The following is a 17,563-nucleotide window of genomic DNA, read 5'->3' as shown; positions in this document are numbered from 1 at the left end:
GTATTTGTTTGTTTTTACAATATAGTCCTTAGTTTAAATTTTGAAGTCTGCACAATAAATGCTCTCAAAATTACATTACAGTAGATTTCTTATTTATTTTTTAATCAGTTTAGCTTGGCTTGTAAGTAAATACTGTTTGTTGGTACACACAACGTGAATTTAAGAAATAAAAATCATTGATTCCATAAAAATAAAAAAATCATTCCTTTGGTCCTTGGAACTGACCTGTAAAAAAAAAAGCACCACAAAATTAGAAAGTTGCCCCTCAAATCATTGATCATTGATTCACAAAACTGCTCCACAAACAAAATATAATAATTAGAGCCTTGCTGTACATACCGTATGTTACATACAGTTCTATTGAATATTGCTGCTGCACTTCTGGATCTGCGGGATAATATTAATGTGCAGTTGCCACATACACTGGTGCTCCCATTCCTCAATGTTGTAAATACGTACATAGATTAAAAAAAAAGAAAATAAATGTTATTCTTGTGTGCTGCTAATGCCCAATTTGCGCTGTAAAACGGAATTCCTCTTCTATTCTGTTCTATTCAGGAAGCGGGCCTGACACACAGATGGAAGCACAGACAAAACCAAACATTGCTTTAAAGTTTTGGGAGTTTTATTTCTCAGAGCGAGCAGCCTCTCAAGGGAGCAATGTGGTTTTTGTAGAGGTTGGGAACTTTTGCAGAGACAAGAAACCCCTAAGATTTATGAATGATTTCCCCCTCTGGCGTATGTAGACAAGGCTGATGAAATAAAATGCAGGTGCTTTTTTTATTCCTATGCTCGTTTTATTCACGCAGCCAACTCAGCAAAATGTTCCGACACATGGTTTTCATATGCTCACGGGTCACAACAGTTGCAGTTTCTACTATTTTGGTGATCTCATTTGCCTAAGTGAGAGGGCTTTTAGACCGAGGCAGTACAGTTTTACACCACTGCAAACTACAAAAGCAATAGCTATTGATCGTCTCTTAAAGTAATTGAGTGGAAAACATTGCAGTGCACTAATTGCAACCAGCTTAGACACTGTTCACATAACGCCAGGTAGGGAGCGAGCTGCTTAAAATGTGTTAAAAATAATAAATCAAAGACATTTAGAAATGTAGCTTCATTACATTTCGAAAGGCAGATGAAACAATAGAAATTCTGTTCTCCGTAGATTTACTTATTGAAATGTGTATTGATTGGTTTGTCGTAAGTCACAACAGCGTTTTAAGCCCGGAAGACATCCTTCCGGCCACCATTGTAGACAAAGAAAAGCAAAATTATAATTTGGTTGTTTTGCCTCTAATCAAATTGCACGCTTTAGTGTTTGCCAGATGGGAAGGGAAGCACTGATATGCCCCGAGCTAATTATTACCTCTATCGTGTCACCGGGGGGTTCCGTTGAAGGGGTCTTTTGTCACCTGATAGTGGGGTGCACCTCACTCACTCTCATTCTTTAGCATAGCTTTGTTGTTTTGACATTTTGATATTGTGTTTGTCAGCGGAGGCAGTAAACTTCAGCTGCATCCGGCAACTTCACTTCCCCCTCCACCCTCCCTCACATCTCGACAGGATTAGTGACACAGGATCCCCCCCTGGCAAAAATAGCCGTGAACCAAGGCCAATACAGCAGAATATGGGAACTTCCATGGGGCTTGTGCGTATGTTGTTTATTTGTATCAACTACAAATGGACCCGGTTTCCTCCCAGGTGCTCACCACTGCCTGTTCTCAGATGACTGTAGTAGGATTTCATACCCCCCCTCCCCCAAATTGCAGTGATTATTTGATTATGTTTTTTCAAGTTACTTGAAAAGTGTTTTTATTTTTAATGTGAAGCATATGGCGAAATTCGCCTACGTGAATCGTGCATATCCGGTGAGAAAATATTTGAGGGCGGGGATTGTGGATAACCAGAGAGTCAGTGCAGTGAACTCCGGGTGGGATGGTTCAGAAGATTCACGTTAACTCAAACGGTGCCATGTTCCGAAGCGCGTCTTAAGTTGTGACTCTCCAGGAGTAGATGTGTTGGGAATTTTCTATGGCGCACTTGAACGCAACAGTGTACGCACAATCAGCGTACTGACGTCACCCACTCGCGCTAAATTTCATACACGCTACGCTAAAATGCATTTCCGGGTTTGGGTCAATAAACAAGCGAGAGTTAGCCAAACGAGAATAAAGCTTTGCGGTTCCTAGCATGCTTTGCTTGAACGAGATGCCCCACACCTGTGTGGACTTCTTGGTATGAGGCCAAACGGCGGCTGAGAAGTCCACGCCATCGGCACACGCGCGGACATAGCAAATGTCCGTCTTCAACCACCGATTTGAATCATGTTATAAGGTGTGTGGCTTTACCATCGTTACAATATATTACTTTTACCATATTTATAATTTAATTAGTAACGGTAAAACTGCAAAATCTTGCGGCTAACATGTAGCACTAGCAAGCATTTCACCTACCGCGTTGGATACATAGTCTACATTGAGTTTGCTTCCAAGTCCCAATTATTCTCTTCATTGTCGTTCATGTCTTCTTCCAACTGTCATTTTTTTCAAGATTTCACTCTAAGTTGGGATCGAATTCATCGCACTACGTGTGCAGGTACATTCTTGACAAACAACTGCACAAGGAACAAAATAACACTAATACAATTATTTATCTTCTGTTGTTGTATTACTGCTTAACTTGTTTTTTATGTTGTTCATTGTAAAGAACTTTGCTTCTCACTTTGTAATATTAATTTATGGTATTATTAATACTTTATTAATGTTATATCTTGATTGATTGATTTTTTACTCCATCCTCTCTGGCTCATGTGTTTTAAATTCATGATGTTTTATTATTTGTCATAATCTGACGAATAGCAAAATATCATGAATCTGACTCAGATTTTATTGAAAGAAAAATGATTGTTAAAGTGAATGTTGTTGGGGTTTAATTATTATTGTATTGTTAAATAAATGAACATTTATTACCACAAACAACAGAACAAAAGTACAGAAAATTGGAATTGTTCAGTACCGATATCGATGCTCCAGCACTGACAATTGGAACCGATTTTGAACATTAAAACTTGTCATCTTTTCAACCCACCCCCCTTTGATATTAACGTACAGAATTTTGGTCCTAGTGCTTCTCACCTTTTTCACCCCTGACCCGTTTTCATGCCTGTTTTGTTGGCCGATAGGAAACTTACAATTGAATTAATAGATTTTTTTCAAATGTTACTTTCAATGGTTGTTCAGGGTTTCCCCCAGTACTTTATAGGACTGGCGGGCCGCCACACTGTTCTTCTGCCCCACTCCCGCTAGGCTTATGACGGTGTGTTCCAAATTACTGCAATTGAGGTTACATCACTGTAGGAATGCAACTTCGTTGTGAAACAAGGACTAAACATGATCAAGAACAAAAACATGAGGTCAACTATTGGACGATGACCTACATCCATCCTAAAATTAGTTCCGCATTGTTGTGCAACAGAGCTTCTTTTATTTTGTGAGTCAGTCATATTTTTTCTAATTTCTTTGTTTTTTTGTTGCAGTGCTTTCGCTTGTGCAGCTTTGGTAGCATAGATCTTCCTGCCTGTTGTGTATCAATGATATCCTTTCTCTGTGTCCAACTTAAAGCTTGCAAGTCAGACTCATCAGCGTGCGAGTCTGGCACATTCTTGCTTGGTCGTTAAGTAAAATGATCCTGCATTGTTGTGTGTTTCTCTTGGGTCTTATCAAGAACGACAAGAGGTCAAACTTGTTCTCGCAAGAATTTAGTTGACATTGATGCAGCGTATTTAGTAATGAAAAACTGCTGTTTTTTTGTTTCTTAAAAAGGGGTGTAAATAAATAAAGTCAGCCATTTCTGTACATCCAATGTTTGTGTTGTTGTGTGACCTTTTTCAGTTAAAAGTCTGAATTACTATACAACATACACATCATCCCAGAGTTGATGACATGTTGTTCTTTAGAAGGCACAATGAAATCAACAGCGCCTCTGCTGGCTGTAGCCAAGTAGTGCACTCCAGTGCTCTCTTGGGCCTTACTCAAAAATGTCCCCGGAGCATCCAAAAGACTCAGCCGGCTGCTCTCGCCAAGCAAAATACAGTGAAATGGAAATTCTGAAGCCATTCACTGAGTGCCAGGAATTATTATGATTTTAAAAATGATAATAAAAACAAGTTATTTTGTCCATCTTCGTAATGAAAGCCAGACTCTCATTTAATAAGGGGCCAGCATCAGCACCTGTTTTTCAAGGTTATAAAGTCAATGTAACTGAACTTGTGAGCTCTGTCAAGTAAATAGACATTTAATATCACTAGTGGGTTTGATCTGACAAGAAGGAACTCATCTCTGAAAGTCTTAAAATTGTAGTGAACAAAGTGTTAAATAAATAAATAAATAAGATTGGCCGACAACCAGTTCAGGGTGTACCCTGCCTGCTGCCCAAAGACAGTTGGGATAGGTTCAAGCATTTCTGCGAACCTGCGAAGAAAAACGGTTCAAATATTGGATGGATAAATCAGGGTTTTTCCTGTGTACAAAATTCAGAGGTGGCCACCTAATTTGCTTGCCACCTCCAGCCTGAGCCACTGGTAATGCTCAGCACTCCAGCTGTGTTGGCAAAATGGCCTTTTCGTGAAATGGATAAAAACTGGTTGATTTTGCTGCTTACTTTATATTTCGCAAACGCAAAATTAATAAGAATACCATGTTTACACAAGTGGCAGTGCATAAAAACATATTATAAAGCAAATTTTTGACTTCTTCTTTAAGATTGTGATTGGTCGACTGAGCAAACGTACCGATTTGAACTTTGACATATGCTACATAGGCCACCTTTCATACACTCTATGGGTTGAAGGTATGTTTGAGCACATAGTCCCTTTGTTTGCCTGGGTCCACTTCTTATCGAAGCAGCTACTGCAGTGGAAGCAAATACAAGCCCTTAAACATGTGAAGGTGACATCTTCCAGTCAGACTGTGTTTTATTGCCTTCAACATTCGCCTTCATTGTGACAAAACCACTAAATCAAGCAGCTTTCTAAATGTTGCCGAACAGAACGAGTGTAGGAGTGAGCTGCTAGGCCCGCTATGACTGTGTCACATTCGGGGGGGTCTACAGGAAATCATTAACCGCTCTTTTTTTTTTAAATATATATATACTTTTGCACCAATCAAAAAAAGAAGCTTTTTCACATCTCATTCTCCCCACTCTCTTGCTGCTATGGTGGGAGGCTAGGGCGTGTGTGTGTGGTGGTGGTGGTGGGGGAGGGTGGGGAGGGGGGGTCTGTTGGCATTCTTGCACTGTGTGCTTTGCGCTCGACCGGGCCTTGGCTGTAGTCCATATCCCCTCTCTACCCTCACTCGCTTCTCCGACTACCACCCCCCATATCCCCTCCTCATCCTCCCCCTTGCACCCCCCTTGTGCTCCTCGACCATCTCACCACCCCCAGCTTGCCTCATGCCTCTCGCTATCAGCTCTCTTTCTGTACCCCAGATAATTCATTGCCCACTTCCTCGCCTCATCACTCCTCTTGACCTCCCTTGCATGCAGGGCCAATGGCAGCAGGTCCGGCCTCTGCGACACAGATGTAGCCGGCCGCCCCCGGGCACTCGACATGGAAACAAAGCACTGATGGAGGCTGGGTGGCACAGTCTGTTTTTGGGCTAGTACATGCGCATGCAAGGGAAGGGCAGGAAAGGCGTCAATTTATTACATCTGCTTCAGTAAGTTGAGTCAAGCTTAACTTTCACCTGAAGAAATAGCGCTGTGCGAGCCGGGAGATAAGCCGGATGGGTCCTTTCACCCGCTCGTGTTGAGATAACACTGCGCGGCGTGCAACCGACACACACACGCACACGTCTGGTCTTTTCTGCTAATCAAAGCAATCAACGGAAGCTTAGCGCAAATCTGCTGTTCATTTTATCTAAAGTGTTCTCTGTAAAGCAGTATCAAATGGATGCTAACGTTAACAACACCAGGAGCCAGACAGAAACGTTTTCTTGAAGGCTTGTTGACTTTTAAGACGATCACAATTCTCACCTTCATTTGTACAAGATATTGGCTTCGTGGTTTCACGTTCCTGCCCTGTGATTGGCTGGCAACCAGTCGAGACTAACCCTGCCTATCGAGTCTTCATTTCACCTGCAAACTGATCGAACAGCCGACCTACTGGTTACTGAACGACCGTCTCCACACCCTGAGCCATGGCCGCCACAATGTACAAATGGGTTTTGTGTTCCGACTACACAGGGTGTCTAAACTCCCTTTGAGAGTCACATACAGAAAAATTGAATGATGAAAGAGCCACTTAAAAAAAATCATCACATTTATTAAACATGCCAAAATAGGTCAACCAACAAATTTATATATGGTTTTATATATTACAATTATTTTTGAAAAACTGCCACCTGAACAGCTTTCTATAAAATGTGAATGGCAAATAATTTAGGATTTTTCAAGATTTGTGGTGGTTATGGCCCTGCATCCCACTACAATATATTCGCCCCTGCACTGAACAACAGCCGAATTTCTAAAGCAATTACTTTGGAGTCATTAATGGTAACAATTTGGACCTTAATAGAGGGCAGAAAGTGGAGAGAATCATTTTTGCTTGTAAAAATGTATATATTCACCAGTGTTATTAAAACTGTTATTATTTTAGTTGTAAATATTTTATGTGAATATTTGCATATCTAAAAAAAACTCTATAGTATCTAAAACACATTTATTAATAGTAGTAGTAGTTCCCATGTACTACACCCCACCCATTTGTTGGGGGCAAAATGTCATTAATAGTATATGCCGCGGGTCGCTAAAAAATAGTTTGGTGGGCCGCAAATGGCCCGCAGGCTATAGATTGGACACCTTGGCATATAGTATGGGCAGCTGTGTAATTGGCCCATTCCGTAGAAAAAACATCAGCACAAAACTAGGGGCAAAGTCATCACAAACAATATTTTTCTCCTTCAGAGATAGAATCGGAAGCCCCTTTCACACACCAGAATTTGTTCACCTTTTTTCCCGTGTAGCTGTTGTCTATAAACGGCACCCACACCGAATTAGGGCAACGAGGTTGACCGGCATTTCCTGGCAACTGAGTTAGTATTGGTCCTTCCTCGGGTCTCCTGACGGCTGTGTTCGGTTTAGGTGAACGGTATGAGATTTTTAAATAGGTTTTTGGTGAACTAATGAATACACACACACTCACACGCACGCACACACGCACATACACATGCTCACCCACATACAAAATAATAAAAAATAAAAATTAATAAAAAATAAAAATTAAAAAAAGGAGCGCAATGATGATGACATGTCAAATCGGTACAATTACCGAATGAACAATACTGAGCTCTTAAAAGAAGAAGAAGGAAAAAAAAGTATGAGAGGTGTTAGAGGATATTTTGACACTCGCTTCGACTGCATTATTCTGTTGAAAATCTTTTTCACACCAGACACTGGAATGCGTGTCATCCAATGATCTGATTGGCAAATGCTATGTCGCTGTGTGACAGTACACACCATCACCACCCAACAAAAATGTCACAAAATGTAATGACTTTGTAATACACAATGATCCTCTCATTTAAATTTTCTCGCAAATGTATTAACTTTTCTGCCTGTCATTATGCTGCTGGCATAAGAGATGAACAAAGACAGTACATAAATAATACATTTCAGACAAATTAAGTGTAATTCAATAATTTCCTGTGGCACCTCTGATGACCTCTCATGGCACTGAATGCCACAGTGAATCACTGCCTTTAGAAAAACACAAAAAACAAGTTTTCTTCTCTGATGTTCACAAAAACTTTTAAGCAGGTAGCTGGATGTCGACGAGTGTAATAATACTTGATGTTGGGCTGCTCTAAAATACGATACATTAAGATTACGAGAATTTGTTCTGTGAGCATGCTTGTAAGTTAACCACTCATATCTCAAATAATCTTTCCCCATTGACATGAATGGAATTGACATTAATCTGTTCCAGCCTCCTAAGAAATACCAACAAAAATAGCACTCTACAGTATTATACTGTTTAAAAAACATACAGTGATAACCTCTTTAGCTAGATCGTTAAGTCTTAGCTTTAATGCTTCAATTCAATGGCCATTGTGCTGCTGCTTCTTAACCACTGGGGGCAGTATAATACATATGTAATGAAGAAGACAGTCACAATTTTTTCTTTTTTTTCTCTCCACTCATTCACATAAACATGCACACACATAAACATGGTCTCCCAGGCGGGGAAGCAAACCCACGCCTACCTGCACCATAGGCAAGTGACAGTTCCACTCCCCCACCTGGAGTCCAAGACAGTCACAAATACAATCAGGAAGTTGTAGTAATATTAGCTGTTCTTTTCTAGAGCATAAACAATACACCTGTGAATGTTATGTTGCCTATCTGGATATGTTGGTGTAGAGTTTGTGTTGAAATATCTGTTGTTTAAATGTCTGTTTTGCATTGTGTGTCAGCAATAAGCAAATGGACATTAGTAAGCAAAGTCGCATGATTTTGTTAAATACACATATAAATCCTTTAGTTTTATGTTTTGTTTCAAACTTCAACGAGGAGTGGCAATAAACAGCATGAAGTACTTTGGTGGAAAAGCGCTATATAAATGAAGGACCATTTACCATTTACAGATTTTGTTAGTTTGCTACCACATTTAAAGAGGAAGTCAACCCCCCAAAATGTTTTTGGACAATAATATGTTCTATGCAGCCCCACTAGTCTATATATGGTATTCTGGTTAATATTGCGTTAGTGGAATATGACTTAAGCAGCAAAATCTAGTCGTTTTTATCCATTTCAGGGGGCGTCCATTTTGCCACTTGCTGTCGACTGAAGATGACATCAATGTTGTTCAGGTTTCAGGTAACAGCCAATTAGAGCGCAGCTTCAGAAACAGGTGAGATCTGATTGGTTGTTGCTTGAGCCCTGAGCAACATTGACGTCATCTTCAGTTGACAGCAAGTGGCAAAATGGCCGTCCCCTGAGATGGATAAAAACGGCTAGATTTTGCTTCATAACTCTTATTCAAAAAATTTAATATTAATCAGAATGTCAGGTTTAGACTAGTCAAGTCACATATAACATATTATTGTCAAGAAATGTTTAAGGTTGACTTCCACTTTAAACCGCAAGCTACTAGACAGATGGGAAAACCTAAAGAAAAAAGCTTTTGGCAAAGGCCGGCTGCTAAATTTGACATTTGACAAAACATGTAACTCTTAATAACTTAAGTAACTGAACAAACACCTGTGTGATATGATAAGAACTGTAGGGTACACTTGATGATTCTCAAGTTGAGGTGCCAATTTAGAGGCAAATTCAATAAACACTCGAAAACGTTGAAAAAAGTATTTCTAGAAGAGTGGCATACATTTATATTTGTTTACATATTTTGGCTCCTAAAACTTCAGTTAGCTTTTTCTTCAGGGATTTTGCTTGTTGGAAGGAGAAATGAAATGCCTCAACACTCCACTGACTTACCCTCCTCGCTGCGTCTGACTCCCCCACACACCTGGGTTGGCCATTTTATTTCGGAGTGCAGCAAATGGAAAGGTGATCTTAATCTACCCTGCACCTCCGCCCCCACAGCACCGCCACCCCCCCCCCCCCCCCCATTCGCTATCTCGCACACTCAGAGCGCACTGCTGATGGACAGACAGCAGTTCACGGTCGCCTGCACAGCAAATGCACTGATGAAGACTATTAGAAGCATTGTTTGACTACTTTGAGCAAAGCAAGCGCTTCGTCGAGCCTGCGGTGGAGCAATCGGTCAAAGTATTTCGACCTGACCCCCCTCCATTAGCTCGTTACTCGACGTGAGGCCTCCCTCGCCGCTGTTTGCACTTTGGTCATTGCAGTCACAAGCAGCGGCGTGCACTGGCCATTGATTTCCCATGAATAGCTCGCTGCAGGCCAGTTCATTATGAGGGTGTTCACACACCGCTGGATTAGCGGGACTGCGAATGGATAGAGTGGCTCTTTTTAGAGGCGCTCAAGCTAATCTTGTATTTTCGTTTCGCGGCTAGCATGAATACATTTAAAGACGTAGAAGTAAAAAGATCATATTTTTGGATGCAGTCATTATCAGGGAAAACAAGCTATTTACTTTTGCTGCTACACTCCCTCCGCTTGTTCTCTTCAGCACATGGCTCGAGGCTGGACTCTGGCTGCTGCTCCACCCGCTCAAACAGTTACCATGGCAACGCTATCTGGGCCTACCAAGACCTGAAGCCGAAGGACATGCTGGACAACAATACAATAGTAGCGCAGCCAGGGTACCTGAGGGACTTAGACCTGAGAGGGAGGTATGTGCGTGGGTGTGGGGAGGGGGCTGGAGGTGGAGGCTACAGATTGAGAAGGAGTAAATCCTCCCTCCCCTCTACCGCTTTACCTCCATCACACACAAACACCACCAGGATTAGCCTCGCGCCGGAGAAGTAGTGGACCATAGGTGGCATTTAATCGGCCCTTTGTTTCTGGACAAATTAGTAGTGGTTCCGGTGGCCCAAAAAAGGGCGGCTTTCATTTCAGTTCAGATCACTTTGGTTAGATGCTTGACCTGGTCTTTGGTGTTACACTTGTTAGTACCCGTTTGTATGGGTGCAGAGTCCAACAGTAGAATTTCATGAATGAAATTAGAGCAAATTGCTGTAAAGTGGTAATAAAAACAAAAGGGAACAAGCCTTGCTGGTACCTGTCCACATACTCTGTGGTAGAATTAGAAAGATCGCAGATCTCAGGACAAACCAAACTATACTCTACTAACTCCACAAACTATAGTTTGTGGCGTTTTATGAATAAATTGTAACACAATACATGTAAACCGGGACATTGGTAATGCAGTTTCTCCACCATTTCAGTTATTTGCTGAAGATACCTCCAAAGAATTATTGTGCTTAGATTCTTTATTTCAATAATTAATTTACACGCAGTCCCGAATATGATCTTATTCAGACCCTGGTGGGCAAATTTATTATTATATTTATTTTTAATTTTTAATTTTTAATTTTTAATTTTTAATTTTTAATTTTTAATTTTTAATTTTTAATTTTTAATTTTTAATTTTTAATTTTTAATTTTTAATTTTTAATTTTTTTTTATTTTTTATTATTATTATTTTTATTTTATTTTATTTTTACTGATTTTGACTCTTTTTCCACCTAAGAACAACATCGATTTTTTGGGGGGGGGGTATTATCTTATGTTATTATTTGTTGCAGTGGATGCCAGGATAGTATGGATGTAGCATGTTGTAAACTTACCAAACTTATATGTAACATTTTTAACATGAACTGTGAACATCACGCAAATCAACTTGCGATTGTGATTGGTTAGCTAGGATCCAATCATGAACCAGAGTGTTGACATCATCCAAATGATGCGTTTTTATTGGTTTAGATATGCAAATATGTCATGTCCACTGCAATCATCTATGGGTCTGAAATAAAAAATGAATATGACCCCTGGGGTGCTCCTATTGAAACACAAATATTTTGTCATATAAACGTGATCGGGCTGCTTGAACGGAACATTGGTTTGTGTTGTGCACATGCAGGAATCTTGGTCTTTTGAGTACAGGAACTACTTGTATGTGCAGCGCCCTTCTTAACTTGCCACTCGCTAAGCTATAGCCTAACTGTAGAAAACAAATGTAGATATATTTTTTTTCCAATGTAAAAAAATGCAAGTGCTTGACGTGAGTAAATGAAATTGAGCTTTTCTGGTTACTGTTCATGATATATTTTATAAACAAAAAGTTTTATTGAGAGAAGATTCAAATTCATACCACACTGAGGCACATGATCCTGAACTATGTGATTGGTTGAAGCATGGCCTTGCATTAGCTGATGGTCCGATTCAATCAGTCAGGTTGGGATAGCATCTAAGGGGAAGGGCTGTAAACTATTCATCACCAACTGAGGTTTATTTTACCACCACTTGAGTTGCTGCAGTAGACTAGACGGACTTGACGGAGTGAAATAACAGCATTACCATGTGGAGGCTACTTGCCGTGTTTGTATTCTACAGTTCTGCTAGAATAATAAGAACGCTTGCTACCTAAGGTCATCTCTGGCTGAGGGGGATGTGGAATATACATTGTTGTTTTTGGCTCCATTGCCTTTACAGCAGCAGCGTTTACTGGCCACCAGACAGTGGCTGAGTGCTCGCACCGGGGGTGGGAGGACGTTCGGTTGCACGTGAGTGTTTGTTTGCTATGTGCATTTGCAGATTTGTTTTTGTTTTTTTTGGTTGCCTGAATGACACGAGGAACTGTGACCTGGCGGCGGTGTCGCAACAACTGTTAAGTAACTACTTATACAAGCCAGTTATTGTCCGTCAGTGAAAGACGAGCGAGGTCTGCGGCAGCCCACCAGGCAGCCGAATGTCTTTATTAAAACAGCATAATGATTCAGCTCATCCTAATTCATGTCAGTGTTGAATTAAAAGTATATCATTGAATGTCTCGCCGCGCATTAATTTGTCACTCAGAAGTTTTGTTTGAACTTGGTGACTTTCAGTACCTGAATATATTTTTTGGCCAGTTACATTGGAGTTGATTAATTAGTCTTATGATGCACAGTAGTCTAGTTTAGCCCCTCCAAAACCAAAGGTACATTTTTATTACTGATTTATTGTTTTTTGTTTTGTTTTGTTCTATCAATGTTTTGTCTTTCTTTTTTCTTTTTTTTGATTAAAGGTTAGAATTAGAATCATGTAGGTTTTAATAATGGTATTGGTATCGGGAATTAGTATCTCCGTTATGATAGAAAACCCCCAAATGATCACTAAAACTACTTTAAACTGACAAAAGTAATCATAAATAAAAACTTGAAAGTCATCTTGTGTGCCCCAAGAGAATTATCTAAAACAACAACAACGGTCTAACGAAAGTGGCTTGTACAAAAATAATGGTACCCATTAAATGAATTCTGTAATTCGCACATCTCGACAAGTATTTTGGCTCGCTTTTCATGAGCCAAGTGCCTTCTCCAGACTATTTTTCAGCTTCTTTCACAGACATACAAAAGTATTATCAGGTCTCTTAGGATGTTTTATTCTTAGCCATTCTTGTTTTTTATTAGTTGTGTGTTTATGTCTTTATCCTGTCAGGAGGCACATGACCTGCAATTGCCTTGATAGACTTGAGAGGTCTTTGTACCCATTACAGGTTCAAGACACCCCGTACTGGATTGAGCAAAGCAGCCCCAGAAAATAACTGAGTCTGTTGTTTGTTTCCGTGGTTACAGTGCTCTTTTCTTTCTACGCAGGGTGCAGCCAAAATTGATGGCACTCTTTTGTTAAAGAGTGAAAACCCCACAATCATCACCAAAATAATTTGAGACTGATGAGAATTGGAATTTGCTGAAATGCGTTTTGACAAGCCACAATGCTTCTGGGATATTCTTGTTGTGATGTTGTGTGTTGTTTTTAATCAACAGTCATAAAAAAAAAAAATCTCTACAGTGTACATATTTTCCCCTACATTTCCAAAATCTGCTAACAATTTTTTTGTGTGCAAAACTAACAGCTCACATTAGCTTTAGCTACCTAGTTGTGACTCCCAACTTAATAGCTAGCTAGCTAGGTGGATAGATAGATAGATAGATAGATAGATAGATAGATAGATAGATAGATAGATAGATAGATAGATAGATAGATAGATAGATAGATAGATAGATAGATAGATAGATAGATAGATAGATAGATAGATAGATAGATAGATAGATAGATAGATAGATAGATGCTATAATGCTATCTAGCGCTAGGCTATCCCACGCGATCTCCACAGCAGTTAGATAAGTGAACTACTACACTAACGGAGGGTTCTGTTTACGAAATATTCGTCTACCCTTTTAGGGTCAGATATCAACTCCCACTTGTTTGTGTCTTCTTTGCAGGTCCTAACTCAACATGCTTACGCCTCCTCTTTGTCCCTTCACAGGCCGCCGAAGAGACAGGATGTTAATGCTTGACGGAATGCCTGCAGTCCGAGTCAAAGCTGAGCCCCTGGAATCGGAACAAGGGGTAAGCGAGCAGTTGTTTTCCAGACGATTCCCCATTTCCCTCAAAGAACGCCCCCCCACCCCTCTTGCTTTCCTCTCCTTCTTTTCTCCTCCCGGCAATGGGCAGATAATCACTCCCAGGCTTGAGCGAGCGAGCGAGACAGCGAGCGTGGGGGCTATGAGGAGTGGTCGGAGAGCATGGTAGCGAGGAGGAAGAGAAGGAGAGCCACAGCTGGGACAGGAATGCATTAGGAAGGAGGAGGTGGTTTGGGGGGGGGGGGATTGTTAGGGAGTCCAAACTAGTTGGTGGGGGGGGGGGCATGGGGGGGTCAGAAGGGAGTCTAGGTCACATGAGAAACTCTGAATCTATTATCTCTCCGCATCTTTACGTTCCCCCATTGATCCTCCCTTTGCCCTTCTGTCTTACAAACAAGAATAATCTTCCTCTAGTGCGCACACACAAACACAACCCTCCTCTTCCTCTGAAGAACACTATCACAGCTCCATCTCTTCCTCAACTCCCCCCACACTCTCCCGTCGCGCCTTCTATCGCCAAGTATGAATCACAGACACAGAAGTTAAACGTCGCGATTCAAGCCTTTCGTGAAACTCCCATTGGGCGCCATTGTCTTTAAAAGAGAGTTCACTCTTAGTTGGGTCGGGTTTGTAACGATGTTACCTCACGCAGGCTTTGCATGGCCCTTGTAGAGTATCAGGGCTCTCTGGTCCAGCATACCTATAAATAAAGTGGTCTTGTTATGGAGAAGCTGTTGCTAGGTTACAGGGGCTTTGTGTTGCTGCCACAGCTGTGTGTGTGCGTGCATATCTGTGCGTGTATACGTGCGCGTGTGTGCCACGTGTGCAGGTCACCAAATTTTCTGTAATAATGATGCATCCGTGTTCAATTCCTTTTGATTTAAAGCCATATCAGTGATTTAGTACCCTTTAAATCTGCTCAAAAATCACTTAAAATTTTCTTTTTACAAGCTCTAAAATGGGGGAGAACATATGTCATCTTGTAAAATATTTGTAATCGAAGAAATGTTGCAGGTGGGAAATGCATTGTGGGCTCAAGTTGAGTCACAGGAAAAATGATGCAAACTCTCAAATATCTCGCACGCATAGCATAAATATAATAATGATAATAATAATAATAATAATAATAATAATTATTATTATTATTATTATTCAACAATTGTTACTGCACTTCTGTCGCAAAATTCAATTCGTCACCACTATTTTAGGATCAGTCAGTAGACAAATTGTTTGCAAGGGTAACAGCACACAATTTTATTCATTTAGAAACAGTTCGTACCACTTTACACAAACACAAAAAATCAATTATTATACTCTACCTGCTCCTTCTCCTGCTTCTCCTTGCCAAATTGCCCCTCGTCTTAGTGACGGTTTGGGTGAGGGCGGAAAAGTGGTTCCCCTCTGCGCTTATTTTTCAGTTTACGTCAGTCATCAATCCGCCAGTGAAACGGGAGTCCGTCAGTGAAAAACTGATGGACCTTCACTCAGTACTGACAGACTAGTGACGACACGGTGCTACTGCCCACCTCTGGCTCTTTGGGTCAGATAGTTGTTGGAACGGAAGAATTCAAAACACATTTGCTATTCTGCGTTACATAATGTGGCACATCATTTATTTTCTATACCACTTGTTCTCTTCATTATTAGGTGATCCTAGTTAAGCATCACTTGGAGCAAGAGTATCCAAACTATGGCCTGAGGGCCATTTCCAGTCCAGCATCCATTTTTCTCTGGCTTGTGTCATATACTAAAAATGACATGTGACTGGGCCCACATTCCCAAAAGGCTAGTTTAAAAAAAAAAAGAAAGAAAAATAAGAAAAAAGGTGGATTTGGGCATAACCCTAACCCCCTGTGAAGTGGGCCACCAAGCCTGCTAACTTTAAGCTCATTGAAATAAAACAAAAATATATATTTGCAGTCAAATAACAAACTGTCCCTATAAAAAGTTTTTATTTTTATAAAAAATAAGCTAAAACTGTAAAAATGTATGAATGTTTTTTTTCTTGATATTTTCTCAAATTTTACACACAAAGGGGAGCTAAATGAAAAACCTTTTTTTTTAATCTGCAAGAAAAATTTGTTGCATATGCCCCCACTAGTTAGACACAAAAAAACTCACTAGGATTCCAAATTTAAGACTCATGTAATTCTACAAAAGATTGCACAAGTTCACAATAAACAAGATCTTTTAAGGACAGTTTTCCTGTTTTTTCTGGCATTTTGCTATTTGATTGCAAATCTGTCATTGCTTTCAAACAAAAACTTAGTCAGTTTGGTGTCTCATGGTAAGCATATCCGCCTTACAATTAAGCAGTCCAGGGTTCAAATCTAGCCTCCAGCCTTCCCACCTGGTGCTTCCATCTTACCTATGTGTGCCCTACAATTGTCTGGCAACCAGCTCAGGTTGAACCCCACACATTTTGTTCATACTGAATCAGAAATCATGGATTTGGGGTAAAGTAATAAAATTGTCTTTAATTAGTTTAGACCAAAACAAAAAATCACTTGGATTAACTTTTTTATTTGGCTTGGGAAAAATACATTTATTTGATTTATATTAAATTAAAAATGATGTTTTCTACCAAATCATGACTTTAATGAGTAAACCTAAGAAATTTAGCTGTAACAAATTATGTTTTTGTTTTTGTTTAGTCCAATGAATACATTTTTTTCAGTGGGAATGATCCTCAAGTAAGTGTTTGAAAATTGCTCTGCTTACTACAGTTTGCTGTTGTTTTGCTTCTGAATGTGGAGATGGGATTTGGCAGCTGTTTAGTGCAGGGGTGGATCTAGTACAGTGGGGTAAAGGGCTGTGTTCACCCCCAAAATCTTGAAAAATCCCAAACTATTTGCCTTACAACAAATAACAGAATGTTTCAAAAATAACTAGAACATAAAAAATATACAATACATTTTAACGTGTTTAATTAGTGGCCCTTGCCAAAAAGGTTTGGACACCCCTGACTTGGAGTCACAATGAAGTAGAGGTCATTTGTCAGTGCATGTTGAATGGGAGGAACACCAGATCCTTCCTGCCCGATGGCTTATCTTGGGTCTTGTGAAACTGTTTGGTCACATACATTTGGTACGACTTGCTGATAAGAAATCTCCACATCTGTGCTCTTAAGTGTGGCAGCAGGTGCTTCGTCGCCGGGTCTTTCTGGGTGTTCTGCTCTGTACCGCGCCTCAAGGCTTTTCAGCTCCTCTGAAGTCACCCTCCATTCGTGGCGCGATGTCAATCTGGATGCGACCTCAAGCGGCTTTGAAGTGCTCTGAGATCCAATCTCCCGCCCCCAATGACTGCGCCTCCCCGTCGCAGGGCACGACAAAAATGTGGTCTTCATTTGGGTGGCACGGAGCCAAGGCTGAAAATACGGCCTGCCTCGTTAGACCCTTCCCCCGCAAGGGGTTGGAAAATGTGCCCTGCGAACCTGTATCCCCTATTAAAGACAATGGCACCACAACTGAGGCAGGTAGGCGTGTGCGTGTGTGTCTGTGTGTGAAAGTGAA

General features: G+C 40.5%; 1 protein-coding gene across 2 annotated transcripts in view; it reads left to right on the top strand.

Annotated features, from left to right (window-relative positions):
* The window catches only part of klf12b (Kruppel like factor 12b), a 63,291-nt gene that overhangs the window by 14,107 nt on the left and 31,621 nt on the right, over positions 1–17,563 (top strand). For both annotated transcript variants that reach the window (XM_086091110.1, XM_086091109.1), the window contains exon 2: positions 13,955–14,037. In XM_086091110.1, coding sequence (XP_085947236.1) covers positions 13,972–14,037 — 66 coding nt within the window. In that variant the 5' untranslated portion in view covers positions 13,955–13,971. The remainder of the gene's footprint in view (positions 1–13,954; positions 14,038–17,563) is intronic.

Source organism: Leptonotus elevatus, chromosome 12 (assembly GCF_054856555.1).
Source record: "Leptonotus elevatus isolate MCC_2025b chromosome 12, RoL_Lele_1.0, whole genome shotgun sequence".
Lineage (NCBI taxonomy): Eukaryota > Metazoa > Chordata > Actinopteri > Syngnathiformes > Syngnathidae > Leptonotus > Leptonotus elevatus.
The sequence above is the reverse complement of the archived record's forward strand: the minus strand, read 5'-3'. Positions and strand labels throughout refer to the sequence as shown.